The 20,022-nt window shown below is 29.1% G+C and overlaps 4 protein-coding genes across 6 annotated transcripts; 2 read left to right on the forward strand and 2 right to left on the reverse strand.

The window, feature by feature from the left end:
- Window positions 1-3,237: 3,237 nt before the first annotated feature.
- On the forward strand, window positions 3,238-6,665 carry LOC111029229 (UDP-glucose 4-epimerase-like). The gene is made up of 6 exons (XM_022308182.1): window positions 3,238-3,733; window positions 4,796-5,086; window positions 5,215-5,395; window positions 5,464-5,552; window positions 5,903-6,095; window positions 6,160-6,665. Exons 1-6 carry the CDS (start codon window positions 3,494-3,496, stop codon window positions 6,249-6,251), a joined length of 1,086 nt encoding a protein of 361 aa, XP_022163874.1. The 5' UTR covers window positions 3,238-3,493; the 3' UTR covers window positions 6,252-6,665.
- Window positions 5,921-12,455, reverse strand: LOC111029227. Of its 3 annotated transcripts, XM_022308179.1 has the most exons (21): window positions 12,076-12,455; window positions 11,938-12,003; window positions 11,224-11,567; window positions 10,981-11,143; window positions 10,619-10,898; window positions 10,415-10,552; window positions 10,261-10,351; window positions 9,889-10,162; window positions 9,287-9,498; window positions 9,026-9,220; window positions 8,827-8,952; window positions 8,211-8,341; window positions 8,004-8,129; window positions 7,633-7,943; window positions 7,420-7,561; window positions 7,202-7,335; window positions 6,952-7,145; window positions 6,756-6,891; window positions 6,496-6,642; window positions 6,269-6,442; window positions 5,921-6,081 (listed from the first exon to the last, which is right to left on the reverse strand). In XM_022308179.1, exons 1-20 carry the CDS (start codon window positions 12,136-12,138, stop codon window positions 6,290-6,292), a joined length of 3,426 nt encoding a protein of 1,141 aa, XP_022163871.1. In that variant the 5' UTR covers window positions 12,139-12,455; the 3' UTR covers window positions 5,921-6,081; window positions 6,269-6,289. The 3 variants fall into 3 exon arrangements, with proteins under 3 accessions (XP_022163871.1, XP_022163869.1, XP_022163872.1); XM_022308177.1 differs by lacking the exon at window positions 5,921-6,081 and having other exon boundaries at window positions 6,214-6,442; XM_022308180.1 differs by lacking the exons at window positions 5,921-6,081; window positions 11,224-11,567 and having other exon boundaries at window positions 6,214-6,442; window positions 12,076-12,093.
- Window positions 12,456-12,763: 308 nt separating this feature from the next.
- LOC111029228 lies at window positions 12,764-16,655 on the forward strand. Its single transcript, XM_022308181.1, has 2 exons — window positions 12,764-13,682; window positions 16,042-16,655. The coding sequence occupies exons 1-2, from the start codon at window positions 12,764-12,766 to the stop codon at window positions 16,212-16,214; spliced, it is 1,092 nt and encodes a 363-aa protein (XP_022163873.1). The 3' UTR covers window positions 16,215-16,655.
- Window positions 16,656-16,749: 94 nt separating this feature from the next.
- LOC111029232 (pleckstrin homology domain-containing family F member 2) lies at window positions 16,750-18,638 on the reverse strand. Its single transcript, XM_022308185.1, has 8 exons — window positions 18,241-18,638; window positions 18,101-18,165; window positions 17,840-17,977; window positions 17,720-17,783; window positions 17,406-17,638; window positions 17,171-17,339; window positions 17,016-17,101; window positions 16,750-16,954 (listed from the first exon to the last, which is right to left on the reverse strand). The coding sequence occupies exons 1-8, from the start codon at window positions 18,254-18,256 to the stop codon at window positions 16,940-16,942; spliced, it is 786 nt and encodes a 261-aa protein (XP_022163877.1). The 5' UTR covers window positions 18,257-18,638; the 3' UTR covers window positions 16,750-16,939.
- Window positions 18,639-20,022: the final 1,384 nt, after the last annotated feature.

The following is a 20,022-nucleotide window of genomic DNA, read 5'->3' on the forward strand; positions in this document are numbered from 1 at the left end:
TTGCACATTCAGAAAAAAAAAACTGAAATAAGTATTGAACACTTTTCGCTCACGATTTTTTCGGAACCATAAGGATTCTTCTACTAAGCTTGATATAGACTTTCGATCGTTTCGATCGTTTATCAAACGATTAAATTATAAGTTATACCTACTAGCAATTTTTTTTTTCATAATATTATGAATCATAATACGCGCATGTCGAAATATATATTAAATCGAATAAAATCATTTGCATAATTTATGACGTGTCTATTTTGTAAACATGGTGTGTAGTTAAACACTCTAGGAAAAAAAAATGTTTTAATATTATGCATCATAATAATATTATAGTTATTAATCGTCGTGTCAACGCATTCATTATATAAATGTGTGGTTTTCATATTTTTAATTTTTGATACACACACGACTGTTTGTATTGTCCGTCAATGAATGGTATGGGTGCGGGCATAAATTATTATTTATAATAATTAATAATGTATGACATTCGACAATTGGATTTATACCATAATAATATTATACTATTTACCTATGTGTATAATAATAGCTCTAAATCCCAAAACTTCCTATTTATTTATTATACACTAGGTATAGGTACATAATATTTTCGTGATGGCTATACACGCACGAAAACCATAAATATTCAGCTGCTACAAAATAATATTTAACATAAATTCATTAAATGTTGGTCTGAAAATTCCTCTCTTCGTTTCCAAATAGTTTACGAATCCGAATTACAGCCAGTGCGGTATTCGAATATTTTAATTAATTGTAACGCTTCTTTAGTCCTTTATAGTTTATTTTATCCATTCGCTTCAAGTCTAAGGACTTTATTTACACTCTACTCGCATTAAATCGACCCACCCCAAATGTATTATACTTGCATAGTTGCATCATACCGTCATCACTCGACATATTAAAATAAATACCCAATTCTATATATAATTTCCTCTATAGTCATCTGGCTATCGGTATTATGGGTATCCGAATCTGTTCTTCTGATTTTTAAACAACAATATTACCTTATACCAGGGATGAGAAACTCAAAGTTACTAGAGGGCCAATTTTTAGAAAATTAAAATCTAGAGGCCAGAGCATATAAAGCAAAAAAAAAGAGTCATTCAAAATATACATTTTAATTAGCATTTATTTTGTTTATAATGTAATTCGAAAATGTAGCTCGAGCCAGTTAAAAAAGGCTCGCGGGCCGCCAGTTGCCCACCCCTGCCTTTTATACCATTGATTATAATTTATATTCTTAATTATTGTTATTTTATACAAGGTTTGTATAAATATATTTGTATGGACAACAGCGGGGCGCGAGCCTTTTAATACTATAGAAAATCTAATAAAATAATCAACATCAAAAAAGCAAATGTTGTAAATGTATTCCTCGGTAAACCATTTTTAACCAGTATAATGTTCAATATTTTTACGTTATCTAGATGCAACTCATCCGTATCGAGAATCGAGATTCTCTTAATTTAAAATAAATGATGATGTGTATTGTGGATAGGTAGGTTTTAAAAATGTCAAATCCTCTGAGCTGTAAAATGTGAAATTCATCATGAAATCGTAAACCCATTTATTACATTTATAAGCATAATTAAATAGCGATGCGGGATGAGGGTAGGTATGTGCTTTAATGAATTCCATCGTGTGAACCATACGTGTTATTACAGTAATTCTGTCTCATTTTCACGTGTTTCACATCGATATCACTATGAGGTGAATGGTGATACAGTCATTTACATGCACAGTCTTCAGGCAATAATAATATGGGAACTAAGTGGTTGTCCTATAATTTTAACATGACGAACTTTATTTACATCGCCGTAGGTTAGGTACTTCTAACTACCAATAGTATCTACTCCCAGGTTTGAACAAAAGAAAGGGATCTAATATCATGTATGTTTCTCGGAGATTTGATTTTAGATATAAAGGTTGTAAACGCATAGGTTTATCATTTACTGATATAATATATTATATTAGATAGAACGTAGATACCTACTAATATTTTATACAAGTTGCAGGTGTATTAATTCATAGATAAAAGTATATTGTTCAGAGATAGAATACAAAAAGTGCGCTGACATCCTCTTAATAAATAATTTAAAACGTAGTATAGGTACTACCTATATACATATAAGTGTAGTATTGCTCGTTCAGAGCCTCCTCTGCAGCTAGTTAAACCGAAAAAAAAGGTATAATATTGTTTTATAACTATACTGAATATTACATAATCGAGTAGTACCTAAGTATAGTATAAATATAGTATATTATATTATAGTGACCATCAGACATCGTCGTAGTTTTAATAAATTTTGTTGGAACATGTATAGTTATATTATTAATTTCTAAATGTTATTCGTAAAAAGCAATATTCTGATATAACTATAAATATATTATAAGTATACGTTTTAAAAAAAAAAATCACATAATATCACTGAACACTGGACACAACAGCATATTGTAATATATATAAAAAAAACACAAATTTTGACTGCACCGAGCTACCGACGTAACAGCCAACAAGACAAGTTGGAAGACAACGTAGATGGGAAACATTATACCTACCGATATAAGTACAAATGTAGTTGTGTTGAACATTTCATCGAAGTTCTAATATAATTTCCAAAGAGCATAATGGTTATTAACATAATTACATGTTTACATTATATTATAATATTATAATACATAACAAATGGCACGCAGCGCATGTATAGGTATAATAAATATGCAATTATCGCGTGGCGTAAATTGGAAACCAGTTACAGGCTCGACATATAAATCGTCAATCGTCATACTACATACGTAGCTGGTAACTGTTATATACCATTTATAATACCTACCATACAAACCTATCTACTTACAAACGCGTAACCTACTCGTTATACATCGAATAGTACTTCTTTCAAGAATCAGACATTCATTTATTGCTGACTCCGTGTGTTTTTATGAATATTTTTTTTTTGTAACTTGATTTCTAACAAAGTTAATATTACCTAGGTATAACACAAAATGTTTCGAACCATTTTATGTTCACGGATATGGAATGGCTGACAGTAGTTGTTGATAAAAGAACCACTCTGTATATTAAATTATACCTACATTATTATAAATCGTGTCCCCACTGCGGTTCGGATCTTCTTCGTCGGCCGTACGAGTCCAAGGCCAAGGACGATACTATCCGGCGTTCAAATTACATATTGGTACCTACCGACGTGTGCGGTGTATAGGTAGCCACACATATACGTCACTTTATAGTGCGGCGTGCGTGAAGCAGGTCGCTCTCTCCTCTCTCGATCGTCCGATCGGAAACAGAAATAATCACATCAAACGTGCTCATCGCACGAGTTTAAGACGAATTATTATATATGTCAGCAGTGTGATATTCGCGTGATAACCGTTCACCGGGCCATACCACGAAAATCCGCTAAATCTTCCGGCGAGGACGCTGCAAGCACACGATTTATAGGTAGAACATATAGATACCATGGCGGAAATCAAGAAGGTTTTCGTCACAGGCGGCGCAGGATACATCGGCAGCCATTGCGTACTGTCGCTGCTGGAAGCCGGCTACGACGTGGTGGCCATCGACAACTTCGCAAACAGCGTCGGCAAGGAGCAGGCCGCCGCCAGCCTAGATCGAGTGCGGCGCATCACCGGCAAGGAGATCACTTTTTACAAGTGCGACCTGTTGGACATCAAGCAGCTGGACGGCATTTTCGACAAAGTACAATAATTCTACTACATTATACGTTATCATTATTATTTTGGGCGTTTAAAATATTATATAGGTAGGCAATACCTATAGGCGTGCCACTGACTTAATTTCATGTAGACGCCAACTTTGTTTAAATATCAATACAAAAATAGAAACTTAATGAGGACATCATAGGATTAACAAAATATAGTTAAGAAAAAAAATTAAACTGAAATTATGTGAGCTGTATTAAAATGTATAGAAATGTAGGTATGTTTGAAAACATTTAAAGCTTTAGATCAGTACTTACCCATAATTGCATTTGAACAACGATATTTTTGAACTGAGCGTGATTTACCATTTACACAAGAATGGTAAAGATTTTGTAAGAAAAGAGTGTTCACTATTGTATATATCTTGCTGTTTTTCTTGAAAATCAGGTAATTTGAAAAACGATTTAATTATAGTATCTTTTAGTTATTTAAAAAAAAAAGGTGGCATATATTATTCCTTATCACACAATAACTCATGACTTGAAATTCAAAAAAAAAAATGGTTTTAGTTTTGCTGGAACTATCGTTATTAAAATTTCATTAGAGCTTTTTTTTATTTCATTGGTATTCAAATCTCCAAAATTCTCAAATTAATATGTGAATTAGTATAGGTACCTATATCCTATGACCTATAGGATCATAGGGAATAATTTGTACCTATTTAAAACTAAAAACATTTTTAATTTAAATACCTAAGGTCTAAGGTTGGATAAAATATCACTTAGGATTAAACTTGCTTAGTGTGCAAATCTACAGATTTTAAAATTTTCTCAATACAAAAAAAAATTCTAAGGATCGAAGTTTTGCGAGGGCCTAAGGCAGTGCTTAATGCTTAATGTGCTTGTAGGTTAATCTGGAACTGTCAAAGTATATGAGGTACCTACTCTATGTCTATTAGCATTTAGTGCACAGAGTTCCAAGCCCTTCCGGATTTAATAACATTAAACGAAAACTGGCAAAATACCTACCTATATGATGTCATTGTTATTTCACATTTACACCATGGTTATAATGTGATTGTTATGAACTGATGTTATAGCATACGTTCGACTGTGTTATACACTTTGCTGCAGTGAAATCGGTCGGCGAATCGATGAAACAACCTCTCATGTATTACAAGAATAACATAATAGGCGCCATGAATCTTTTGGAAGTGATGGCCTCTCACGGATGTTACCAGTTAGTGTTCTCCAGCTCGTGTACCGTTTACGGGAACCCATCATCTTTGCCCATAACTGAAAGTCACCCAATCGGCAATGTCACCAATGTGTATGGCCGCACGAAATATTTTATCGAAGAGATACTCAGGGACGTCGTAAACTCCGAACAAGTAAATACATACAGACCAAATTATAACAATAGCTATTTTCTTATAAATTGTATTAACTACACCACTAGTCAGCGCTTTGTTCATTTTCCATTCTCGATGAAATGTAATTTTTTGTTTTGTAAAAAAAGAAGTGGAACATCGTGAGCCTGAGGTACTTCAATCCGGTAGGAGCTCATTCATCGGGATTGATCGGAGAAGACCCAACGACCAACTTTTCAAACTTAATGCCGTACATAGCGCAAGTGGCGTTGGGGAAAAAGCCTGAGTTGTCAATCTACGGTGGAGATTATGCAACCCCCGACGGCACCGGTATACATCATTTCAATAATTAACAGTGAACACAATTATTATTTTTTCAAAAATTTCTTTGTTCGCAGGCATAAGAGATTATGTTCATGTGATGGACTTGGCCGAAGGGCATGTGGCAGCTTTAAAAAAATTACAATCAAAGCATGCGCATTTACAGGTGACTATAACTATGGTATTTTTTATATAACATTCTCACTACCTAGTACCTATTTGATTTTATATTTGATATATACAAATCTCCATGGTACACCATAAGAAAGTGCCTTTATAAATGTCAATAAGTTAGATGTTTACGTAATATTATGAATTTTAAAATTATTTTATATTATCAAATTATTAGATAAAATAATTCATGTTTTATTTAAAAATTTGATATTTTAACACAAGGAAAAATAATTAGGTATAAGTTCATAATAATAGCATCATTATTGTAGATTAAAATAAAAATATATAATTTATTGAAATACATTTATCATAATTAAATGTTAATTTTAATAATGATCTTAGGTTTATAACTTAGGAAGTGGACAAGGAACTTCTGTATTGGATTTTGTAAAAACCTTTGAAAAAGTAACAGGTGTCAAAATACCATACAAAATTGAAGCACGCCGCTATGGTGACATAGAATCAATGTATGCCAATTGTGATTTTGCAAAAGTTGATCTCGGTTGGACAGCTAAATATACCTTAGAAGATATGTGTAAGTTAATATTGTAAATTATAAATAACATATTTACATAAATTATACATATTAAACATTTTAGGCAGAGACTTTTGGAAATGGCAAACCATGAATCCAAATGGTTACAAGTCAAATAATACAGCAAGTATGAATGGTACAACAGACGGACATTAAATTAATATTGAAATTACCTTTAGTCTTTAGAACGATGGTCAGTGTAATATGATTTTTTTTCTGTTCGTCCATACTAATAAACATTTGTCATTTTTAAATGCAGCTAAACAGCAGTAGAACAATTTAGAATATTTTTCTGGCAAAGATGAAATAGTTATCATAGTTTTAAGCCATTCAATAATCCTAGAAGACTATAAAATAATAATTTTAACAAAGAAAAACAAACTTAAAATAGCATTCTTACCTGTGATGTATTTTTAGAATATGTTGCTAAAGCTACAGGAAAAACTGAACAATTTAGTTTCCTGACATTTTTGAAACTTACGCTGTCATATCCTGATAATGTGCTTATGAGATTAATGAAAACTGAACATAATACATCTAATAAATCCTGAAATAAACATTTAAATAAGATATTTTGATTTAATTTAATATATACAAAATATATGTACTCCACAAAAATAATGATAAATAAAACATTTATAATAAATTAACAATACTAACATTTGCGAAGGTATTTGTTTTCTTTGTGAAACTGGTTAGATAAATCATGAAATTAGCTATAAACTCATGTTGGTATGGAATAAACATCTCGAGTTTAAAGACATCAATAACAGTATCATACAGAAATGAGTAATTCCTAAAAAAAAATGTAGAATCTTAAAGTAGGTCTATCTTGACTGCAATGAAACTACTTTACTTGAAAAATTGATTGCATGATTGAATACATTCATTCAGTGGATCAAAGGATATGTTACTAGAAATAAAATTCTGTGCACAGCAGAGAATTATAAACTTTGGTAGCATTGATTCTTGAACTGGATATGGTCTTAAGTTTTTCAGCATTTCAGTTGGCATGGTTAAGCAGCAGCCAAGGAATTTATAAAGTATTTCCTAGAATAAATCAAAATAAATATTTTGGATCTAATTTTGAGAATATACAGACAAACCTTATTTTCCAAATTGATTGTACACCATATATTTTGTAAAATATTGCAAATGAAGTGTACATTTTCCATATTTGTTTGGGGACTTTGTAATATTTGTTTAAATTCTGATAAAATATGACATAACAAGTCAACATCTAAAAAATATGTAAAATACTATAAACATGCATAAAAAGAGAAAACATTGATTATTTAATAATAAAATTGTAATAGAGCTATACCTAAATTGCTGTTAGAATATGTTTTATGTATGTTATTTAAAATTCCATTAACTACATTCGTCACAAATTGCTTTTGTAGATCATGGAAAATAATATTGGAAACTTTATACAATATTGTAATCAGTAATTTAATTTGATTAATCTAGAAAAAAAAATTTGATATGATTGATAAGAAAAAAAAACCAAAAAAAAATTCAAGAGCCTGAATTGTACATCAAAATTTGAGTGGTGATCATAGCATTTGTATAGAAGTCGAAATGCTGAAGTAGATTTGGTTGATTGCTTTGCAATTAATATAACTGACTCTTTCCAAAGTTTACTATTGGGCCCTTCAGTCACATATTTTTCTAAGAAACCCCAATCAAATGGATACATTGGTTTATCAGCGCCATTAATAACAGCTAAACAAGCCACTTTGGCATCTTCATCAACATCCAACATTTGTTTTCGTTTTGGCACAATAAATGACATTAATCCTCGGGCAATGCTATGGTCGGGAAGATGTTTTAAATGTTTTGGTTCATCTGAAAATAAACATTTAATAAGCAGCATACCAAATAACAATAGTCTATTAAAATACTAACGGTCTGATTGGACTCGTATTATGACATTTTTTTCCAACTCTCGTGCAAGCCAGACTGATAACATAATTTGGGCTTCATTGATAAATGTTTTGTTAATACTTTGAAGAAATTTCACCCAACACTCTCCTATAATAACAAAACATTTTATTCATGAAAAAAGAAAAAAAATTGATTGAATGACTGATGAAAAAGTAGTAAAACTGTCACCAGGTATAGGCCCATTAAATAAATCTAATCTTTCTGAATCCTCCAACTGTGTTCCAATTCTTGGATAGCTTTGAAATGTTTTAGGTAAAACATTGAGAGGCATGGTTTCTAAATCTGTGTTGGATAAAGCCCTATAACATTTAAATTAAGATTTTATAAAAGTTTAAGAGGACGTGGCACCTGCATGTGTTGTCTTTGTTTTACAAGTGCGTAACATAGCAAATTGTACACTCAACAGATCACTTTTAGCTCTGTTGGTTTAAAAATTAGAATGAATTGACTTCTTATAAAATTTAAAGTTAAAATTAATAGCAGGGCATCTTTTGGATTTTCATAATGTTTTAATTTAAAAAAGTTGAGTATTTTAAGATGTACAAACAACTTACAATTTTAAAACACTCATAACTTGCTTTGAAATTAAAATATAATAAAAAGCCTATAAGATGTCCTAGATAATAACCTTGCCTTCAAATGTTATAAGAGGTGAATTCACTCGAATTTTTAAACTAATAGAGCTAAACGTGATCTGCTGAGGTTACAATTTGCTATGTTACTCACTTGTAGAACGGAGACTTCACATGCGGGTGCCATGTCCTCTTGAGAGACTTAAACTTACTTGAGAGCGCATTTAACAGTATTATCATTGGAGTTTAATACCAAAGACCATAAATTTTGGTAAAATTCATTGCGTTTTTCATTTTCCGTTGTTTGGTTACATGACACCATTAATAAATTACAAAAGCTGTACAAAAAAAAAAAAAAATAAACATCATGTGTTTAAATAAAATTTTACTCAAATAAATAAAAATGCATACCTCGATATAACAGAAGGATGGTGAATGTCTAAAATAGTTTTATCAATCATTTTTAAAAGAGATTCTGGATTCATATACTCAGCAAGACACAAATCTACTAAAGATTCTAAAGTCAATTTCAGTGGCAAGTACATTGAGTTTTTTATGTAAAATCCAAGCATTTGTTTCAAAACAGATACCAAATCTGAATTAGGACTATAATGAATAAAATATAATTTTTACAGTAAATATCTTTGCTTATTTATAGTGTTTATTCTTTACTTTGATTTGACCATTTTTCTAATAGTATATGACTTAACAACATTCCACTGCCATCCTGGTTTATCTTTTGATAAACAATACAATAAAAATCTGTAACATCTAACTTCTGTTATCCATAAGTCATAATACATATCGATGCTTAGATTATTCAATGTTTCATCGTTGCTATTTTCAAAACGTTTTACAAAACTAATTACTAATGAAATGTTTTCCTACAAAAAACAAAAATAATAAAACTATAAGTGTAAGGTTAAAAAGACACTTTACACAATGTCAACAAAGAACACTTTTATAAAGAAAACATTTACATACAAATAAATAAATTTTTTAAATTTAAATTTAAATGAATATTTACTACAATAAAATAATTAATAGTTAAAAATGAAATAAAAATGTATATATGTAATAAAAAAAAACATTTTCAACCACTAAAATGAACAACTAATCAACATTGTTATACTTAATGCTTATTATATTCAAATTTTTTTTTAACCACTCATAAAATAACTAAAATTGTTAAAATGTTTAAAGTCAATTAAAATTAAGTTTTTAGGCAATGGTAATTTGAAAGTAGAAACTTAACACAAAAATTATAAACTTACCGGTATACAAGCTGCAGTAGGTATGACTTTCATTAAATCAAATCTACCATAATGACTTGTTTCTAGATCCACAGCATATGAAATTAATGGCATCAAATACTGTTTATTCAATAACTTTAATACAGTTTGTTGTTGAGAGCGATCACAGATTTTACTTAAGTAGAGACCTACCAAATAAAAATTAAACTGAGTATCGTTTAATAACTCACTGGTATGATTAATCTCAGACAACCATTTTGAGGTAAATTGTTTGTTATTAAATTCTGGACACAGTCTGAAAAATCGAAATAATTGATTGTTGCATTTTTTTATCCTTTATTTTCTAAAATACATTCAACAAATGTACACAAATTTGCAAGTAAAGTGTCTTACTTAATCAGTGAGTATGAAGTAATTAAAAATGAATCGCTTGATAAAAATGGAAATAATTTATGACTTTTAGCACATGCCCTGGATACAGCAACTACAAAAAAATGTAGTTAAATAAGTTGTACACATTTTTATAAAATGTAAAATAAAATCTTACTATCAGAATTAAAAGTTGAGAAAATTACTATAATTTGGTCATCATCGATTAATTTTGTACGATTCCATTGTAAGATACTTGCTACGACAGCCTGAGCAATTATTTTATGGCACCCATATTTTTTAACAACATTCAAGCCTTAAAAAAAACAAAATTTTAAGTAAAATAAAAATTAAAGAGGAAAGTAAAAAGAATGTATATTACAGAAATCAATAGTTTTGAGTAAAAATTTTGACGGGCATAAGCTTAGAATTCTGGAACAACATAGCAATAAAATATCAGATGTGCAAGGACATAATATCAAAAGACTATTCAAGCGTTGGAACGCGGAAGTTGGGTTGAATCCGTGTGAAATAAGTTGAATTGATGTTTGAATTACACACAAACATAAATTATATTTTGTTTCATGTAGTGTATCAGGGATTGTGTCACAAAATTCTCCTAAAAAATTGTTTAAAAACAGAATGTCATCTAGATTATCAACCTGTAATAAATAATAATCAAATTGTAATAAAAATATTATAGTACATAAAATAATAATTTCACAGTGTTGATATATATTTTACCTGTAGCCAAGAATAAATTTCAAATAATAAATCATAATCAGATGCACAGTTAAGTATTTGAACAAATAGTCTGACAAACGAAGTACGATGATTAGATGATGTCTGAGACAAAAAAATGAATTTAAATAATCGTTTTGTGACATTCAACCAGCCTGTAATAAACCTAAAACAATAATTAAAAATGTAGGTATAATATTAATTACAATCAAATAAGTACTTAGTTAAATTAAAATAATTTATTACTCATGATCATCAAAATTTGTACTGATTTCCATATGATATAAAATTACATGCCATTCTTCGATACTTTCATCCATTATTTTTATAAGAACATCGACCAGAGTGTTAATGTTATAACTATTAGTATTTTCTTTATTTTTCAACCCAAAAATTATAAGTTCAAATATTTCTTGTATAAATCCAGTTCTACATTTAATTTGAGGATTTAGGACGACTAACCAGTCAATTAACAACTGGTTTTGATAGTTATTAGACGTCATAAATGTACACAAAGCCCTTAATGCAGTAGTACTGATGATTGGATTTTGATGACAACAATACTCTTGAAGGAGTAACATTTCAGGAATCTACAATAAAGTTAAATAAGTGAAATCTTAGGTGAAAATCTCAAGTGTATAAAATACAATCAACACTCGGTAACAACCTAAATAACTTGAATATAAAAAAGTACATAACATTTAATTGGTTTGAATTTGAAAATTTTAGTAACTAAATTGTTTATCCCTTAAAATTTCCTAGTTGCCAAAAATCAACTGTATATCTGGGTATCACTCTTAAGTAACTAGTCATGAAAAGTTTTATCTGTAATCATGGCATTTATGCATACAATGAGACATGAATAAGACGTAAATAACAGTACTATGTACATGCATGTAAAATTAAGATTGGTATATTACAGAGAATAGAACAAGAAATAAAATAAAAAAGAATAATTACATTTGTCATGTCAGAACGGTTTCCTTTGATTTTAGTCTTAATCACATTAACTAGATTGTCCGTTGCCTAAAAATGAATTAAATTTGTGTTATATAGTTATTCAAGTCTAATAAACAATGATTATAGAGGTATATTTACAGCAGTTACTGAAATTGTACTTCCAGAGTCTATTTTTCGTTTGATCTCAGCCAGAGTATCCATTGTGAAATTGTTTTGTACGTTACAACGAAACACTGTATACACTACTTAAGTCTAAATATTGTAAAATAAATGTACATAACAACAAAATATCAATAAATTACAGTTTACAAGTGGCAACAGAATACCAATTCAAGATCAAGTTATAACTTTACAATCTCAAATACAATACCTAAGTAGTAAGTCTTAAATAGTAAATAAGTACCTCTTAATAGCTAATACTTAAATACTTAAATACTTAAACAACAATCAAGCACAGAATCATTTAATCTATTCTGTGATTCAATTATTCTGTGTTCAACAACGGTATCACAACTGCCAAAACTACAATCACAGATATTCTGTGATACATAGTGATTGATAACAATGTTATCACATCTGATACTTTCAACTTTGAAAATAAAGTAGTTACCCAATTTAATGTAATTTGTAAATAATTATTGAAAGACAATAATTTTTAGAATTCCTTCAATGTCGTTACTTGTTATATTATAGTTGTCGTTACTTGTTAGATACAATTCTCGTATGTTAATTTGTTATTACATTATTTTTTTTTTGAAAACTGAACATAATTATGTGTTTTAAGAATTTTTGAAGTACCTACTTAGGTACTTTGTAAGTCGGTTAGATGTTTAGAATGCGTAATATGCTACTTTTTAATATTTGTTCTAAGTGTGAGACATCAAAAAGCTTAGTATATTTAAATTTGGCTTCAAACAAAAACACATTTTCTGTGAAAGGCAATGCACACAAATCAGAAAAACCAATTTGCAACTACCACCATGATGCCATGGACGCTTTTACTAATAGTCTCATTCTAGAAAATATGATGAAATGGAAAACAGACAATTTTGTCACTACAAATAATAGGCTGCCAAAAGTCAAATCAGATTCTATGTTTGAACTCTGTGATGATCCAGACCATCTGACCACATATCTACAGCAATGCCTTGATGGGTACTCTCAAGTCAGTGAAAGTGCACTTAATCAATTCAGATTAACAATGGCAAGACATGGCAAAATTAATGGATTAGTCTTAATTGAAAGAATCAATGAAAAGTATGGTAATTGTATTAAGAAATCTGAATTACAAATGAATTTTGCAGAAGCTTATTGGGCAAATGGAAATTTGTATAGCATGTTTAAAATTTTTGAGACATTCTACTCTATAGAGTCGACAAAAGTGAATTACGTTTTAGACCCTATCATTCATACTATTGTCAAATCACATGGAGTTGCATCAGTAGTCATGGTTTCAAAATTTGTAAATTCGATAGTTGTCAAATATGGAGATTATCATCCAATGTGCATCCTGTGGAAGTATTTATTTTTAAGTGAATTATATAATGATAACCTAGAAGCTGAAAAATTAATAAGACAAAATACTAAATTAATAGAAAATATACAATACCTTACACCAGCCCTTACAAAAAAAATGTTAAAAGCCCATAAAATCAATTGTGTTCAAAGGATAATGATAATATTATTAAAACATAAACGAATGGAACCTTATCAATGGATCTTAAGGTCTCTGTTTGAGTATTATTGTGAGTACATTTTATTTGTAGTTATTAGCTATTTTTTAAAATTAATTACCTACATATTTTTATTAGAATTATGCCTACACATTATTGAATAAATGATTTTTGTCATCAACGGGGCTGGAAGTGGTTAAAATTATTTAAAAAAAAAAAACCTATGTAAATTACATCCAATTGTTAATAATACAAACCAGTGGGAAATTTCAAAATAATATTGATGAAATAATGACTGTGGCTAACATAGCCACAAAATGTTTTTTTTTTTTGACAAAATAAAATTTTAACTTTTTAAATTTTTAAATTTGACTGCAACAAAATAATATGATATTAATATGGAACAATTACTAACAAATAATTTAAATTTGACTTCAGGTCACCAAACCCAATGCACTCGCATCATGAGCCAAAATAACTGTAGCTCAACCATCTAATAATATATTTTCCGAGACAATTGTCCAGCACTCCAGCTTCCTATCCGAAATACAAACTCTATTAAACTCTCTTACTCTCCCTTCTCACCTTCCTTCTTAATTAACTCACAACAAACTCCCCGTGGGCATTAAGCCATTATAATGTTATTGCGAGGGGTTTAGTGGTGGACAGTTTTTAAGGAGTTTGAAATAGACAATTTTCAAAATGCCTGCATGCGGGTCTTGTAAAGTGATCATTTGTGTGTGTGTGTGTGTGTGTGTGTATGTATGTATGTACACGAAATAGCTTAAAGCTCGCTCACGCGCATGTATGAGTCACCTCCTTGGTGAACGGTAAACTATTTTGTAGGAATGTTCTTTTTGTGCACCCTACCAATCGACCTCTTAATGCGATAATATTTCAGAAATCTTATCTGAATTTTGCTATAAGATCGGTCAGTCCACATTTGAAAACTTCTGATTTAAACTACACAGCCTAGCGACTATATTAATTAATTGTCAATTTATAATTTAATTACTAAATTGGACTTTATCTATCTTAATTGTTGGCGTGTAATAGTTAGTCTTAATCTTGAAGTTAGTTGATAAAAAAAATTTGTTTGGATAACAAGTGACTAAAGGCGGGTCAGTTTCAAAACAGTGACTGACTTACTTCCAGCCATGTATCTACCAAAAACAGTTTAAACTTGAATATTAAATGTAACCTACTATAATGTACAGTACATTTTTTAAGGAATTTTCACTGGGTGACAAAAAATATATTCTCAAAATAAATATTAAATTATAGAATGATAGAACTATTATAACTATTATCATGGTCGCCCTTCATAATTATTAAAAATAAATATTAACGGTAGAAAGTAGAAGTGAATGGTAAAAGTTAGTAAAAATGAGTTATAATTTGTTCAAAATAGGAGGTGATTTCAAGAAAATGTTATAACATTTATATTCATTACTCAATTTTTTTTTCATAGGTACCTAGTATAAAATGCCTTCATTTACAAATTGGTGTCGCCCAACAGTAAACTAGGTGACAAAGTATTTTCACTAGGTTGCCTAGTTTACTAGCTTAAAAAATACACCTTTAATGTATAGTTCTAATATATTCATACCACTAGTAATAAAAATCAAATAAGTATCTAATTCTAAATAGTGTTGGTTATTGATAAAAATAGACTAAATTCATAAATAATAAATGTTATATTCTTTTTAAAATAAAGACTATTTATAGGCTCATTGATGAAATATATACTTTTCATTGCTTATTTCCGCTCCAACCTATTAAGTTTAATGTAGGTAATATGAATATATATTCAGGCCTTTTATGTGTTGGTTTGTTAAAATTACTTTAATTATACTGACTATAAATGATTACAGTGTAATGCCAATGAGTCATCAACTATAACTTAAAATAATTAGCTCATTATAACTATGTCAGGAGAATGTAATATCACGCAATGAATTAGCAATGTATGATTGACAATGATATTTGTTAGAAATACAAAATCACTATTTAATGTACAAATGAATGGAATATAAGTTGATTTTCTATTTTCATTTTGATAAACAAATAAAGTTCATGTAGACATAAAAATAAATAAGAGTAACATATTAAATGTACTTATATTTTTACTAGAGAAGTATGTTGTGTTTTTTAGTTTAAAGTTTGGTTACCATATTTATGGTAATCTTACATAAAGATTTTTGTTTGTATCATATAAAATAACAACAATTTAATTCAAAAATATTTTATTGTTAAAAACAAATAAATGTTTATAAAAAAAAAAAAAAAAAATGATTAATAATTATACATATTTGTACAAGTATATTATAATAGTATCAAAGTAGTATTTGAACAATTTTTATTTAAATAATATGATTATTCAGTCAGTATTGATTTTAAAAAAATATATAATTTTTTATTTATATTTTAGACACTTTGGGAAATGTTCGCCAATGCAAAGAAATTATGAAACACTCTATTGAACTCAATGTACCATTAACACAAGCACAGGAATCACGTTTAATTCACATGGTGCTCAACAATAAACATCAACAAAAAATCAACAAGGAAGTGACTGCGATTATATTTAAACTTATGTTTTAAATTAGTATGCTATTTGTTAATACAATTTTGTTGTTGTTTAAAACCAAATAATAATACCTATTATATTGTTTTATATTTGAAATAATGCTAGTTATATGTTACATACTATTAATAGTAAAAATAATATTTTAAATGGTAACACTAACTGTACTATTGTGATTATTGAATTCTTCAGGTTTTCTTTTTAATAACAGCGGGTGGTTAAATTACAGAAAAAATACATAAATACAAGTTAGAAAAAGTGATATTAATTAATAGTTATAATTATAATGTAATAAAAATAAATCCATCCCATTCAAATATTAAAAATTGACTTATGTATAAATTCTTAAACATTAATGACCCAAATGAATAATATTATTTGGCCTTTTTCATTGTAAAAATAAATTAATATCAGAAAAAAATACTTTGATTGTAAATAAATATAATAGACTAATATTTAATATTAACAAGACATTGAATAACTTAATATTGATAAGAACAACTTAACAATATTATTAACAAGGTATCACAAATACATAATTCGGATTTTACACATTAAATAAAATAATAGATCTATGAATTCAATTTGCATTATTTGATAAAATTAAATAGTACAATATGATTTTACTAGACAAATATAAACAATTATGATTAAACTCATGTCAAATCAGATTATTCCACGAATAACAAACTTCATAGAAAATGTTAGTAAAACAAAGAAAGTATTCATGTAGATGGTAAAATCAGTAAAACTTCGGCTGTAAATTAAACAAGTACTTATAAGTAAGTGAAAAAATATTAGTTTTATCAAGTTCATACCTGCTCTGGTGTTGTAGTTGATGGAACAAAATTATCATCGTCATCAGAATCATCGTCACCAGAAGATTCACTGCGATCTTTTAAGGCTATAAATTAGAATCAATATCATTGAGATAAAAAGATTTTCAATAGTTTAGATTATAATACAAACATACAGTTTCTGAGATAGTTGAGGTTAGTACTGTTTTGTTGTGCTTTATCTCGAGATAGTTTATCAAAACAATTTAGGCAGACACGCAATTGTTTAGTCGATTGATTTGGTAACAAAAATCGTTTACTAGAACATGGACCGCACACTACAGTACCACAGCTACGACAATGATGCTGAAACCGACAGAGAAATTAGAATTTAAAAAAGTTTATAATACAAAAAAATTATTATATAGTTACTCTTCGATTGAGGACTGTGAATTGAGTCTTTTTACAATGCATGCAAACATTGGCTTCAGAATCTGGAACCCAAACCGCAGCATGGACTTCAACAGCTTTTTTACCACTCTTTCTTAACAAATCTTCAATACATTTATTAATGTGTGCCATCCATTCTTGTTTTTCTGTTGAAGTGGCTGCATATACAGCAAATGACTTGGACGCAGTTCGAATGAACCAACCATTTCTTAGTTCTTAACATTAAGATAGATATATGATACATAAAATGGTGATCGCTAGTTAGGTAGCACTTAGTAATTGTAATCATAACTTACGCCCTTCATCTTGTAAAGATTCCAATTTTACTTCTTCTAATGGTATAACATGCTGTTTGTTATACTAAAACAAATTTATACACTTTAGTAAGTAATTACAATGATGTAAACAATATTTACTTTTTTTTTGTTTATAAGTATATTTCCATATACTAGAATGTCGTTGAACAAAAAGAATTGTCTAGGTTTTGGTTTTTTTCGGCAAATTTTTGTCAGAACACCTTCACCAACTAATACACGCCCAGGAACAGCTAGAGGCTGCAATAATAAATGAAGGCATGTATCAACAAAATATAATACCATGTCCAAGAATGTGTACAATTATTCACAGAATGTCATTTTTTCATCAAACACTCAGTAGGAAGTACGAATTTCACTTACTTGTCCTGAGCTACCAAAACAACTTTCGACCATAGTAATGCGACGGGCATTTGCCTCACTATTTACTAAAAAATGAAAATATTTATTTACACACAAATTTAAGGATTTCATAATAAGAGAAGAAATAGAATATTACTCACCTAATCGGTCCACCATTGTTTGAACACTGTAGCAATCCCCTGTGTGATGGGCCAAAATAGCCAATACGATAACAGATAATTAGTAATAAAAAACAATTAAACACTATTCAAGGTCTACAATGGCAACTATAAAAGGAAGTAATTTCAACAAAAAAATGTATTACTTCCCAACAGTCCTAACCAGTTAACGATTTTGAAAACAATAAGGTCCGTGTCATAACTCACAATCAACATCACAATATTTATCAAATTCTTATCATTTTGACGTCATTGCCGTTCCATTATTTTGTATTCACACATAATATAACATTATTATTATCGTATACTTTTGCTATTTACACAATCACCATGTTACAACTTTCAAGTTACAATCACTGTTGACACTATTTGAAATATATTTATTACATTATTATATTTTAATAAATTTGAAGAAAAACATTTTTAACTTTTATATTTAGGTAGGTATACTTGTTATTAGGTATCGTTATTGCACATCACTATATTGTACTTTTTATTAAACTAAAAATAATAACGCAAAATATTAAAGTAAATATTGACAAGTTGTTACACGTCTAGAGAGTATATTTGATTGTTTACCCACTTCTAATGTAGGACTTACACTAATAATGATTATGATTTATGTACCTATCAACAATCAACTACACGCGTGACAAGCCTTATTACATCGGACAAAAAAAAATATAATGTTAACAATCGGGAGGTGATCATAGGTCTTGTATAAAGAATAGGTTCACAATAATATTGTTTAATGACAAGATGAAAATACACATTCGTTCATGTAGTGATTTAGGGGATTTCGTGAAATTCTAACAAGTGAGCAATCACAGAACAGATTGAATTTAATATATTTTGTAGCACAATATGCAATAATCTTATATCCTTATCATTGGCCTAGGTAGTCGTCGTACTCGTCCGTCGTTACTCGTGACGTACATCTGTTCTAAACTTGTTAACGGCTAAACAGGTGCAACGGCATTTTCACTTTTCACTTTTCACTTTTCAGTCCGTAAGTGAGTTGTATAACGTGTTCGTAGTACAGACTGCATAGGTGATTGGTTATCAAATATTTGTATTTTATACCGCCTAGGTATCGGCCAGGACCACAATTCAAAATACCTGCTAAAAAATAGGGCCCTGATTTTAATGCTAAATAAAATTCTTTATTACTCGTTAAGAAACACTAAACATCCAAAAAACGATTACACAATATACGACGGTAAAAGAAATAATTATAGAAATAAAAATTACCAACTAACTATATTACCATCAATACTTTATACCTATTATTAGTTTTGGAACAAATACCAACAGGAAGTTTCAAAATTTCAACTAAGATTTTCAAAAGAAATCTTCAGGTAATCAGTGCTCAAAATTCAAAATAGCTTTAAAAAAACAAATTGATTTACTTTTTATAAAATATGCAACTTTTATCATTTATGCAAATATGAAGAAGTAGGTTAGGTAGACTATACTCATTACGAAACTTCGGCATTTTCAATAAAAATTATTCTAGGCGAATTGTAGAAGTATACGTATTTGCATAAAATCTGGGCCCTACAGTAATAAGTATATAATAACTAATAAACTAAATGTGAGTTAATTCAATCTTAAATCTTGATTAGGCATTGCCTATCCTAAAAGTAGAGGCTTGAACATTTAAATATTTAATACAACATCTGCACAAAACACCTTCTCATAAGTTATTCTTACAGCAACCGAACAACTTGGGAATCTTAAGGTTAGGTTAGGTTTATAAAAAAA

This window comes from Myzus persicae, unplaced genomic scaffold, assembly GCF_001856785.1.
Source record: "Myzus persicae strain clone G006 unplaced genomic scaffold, MPER_G0061.0, whole genome shotgun sequence".
Lineage (NCBI taxonomy): Eukaryota > Metazoa > Arthropoda > Insecta > Hemiptera > Aphididae > Myzus > Myzus persicae.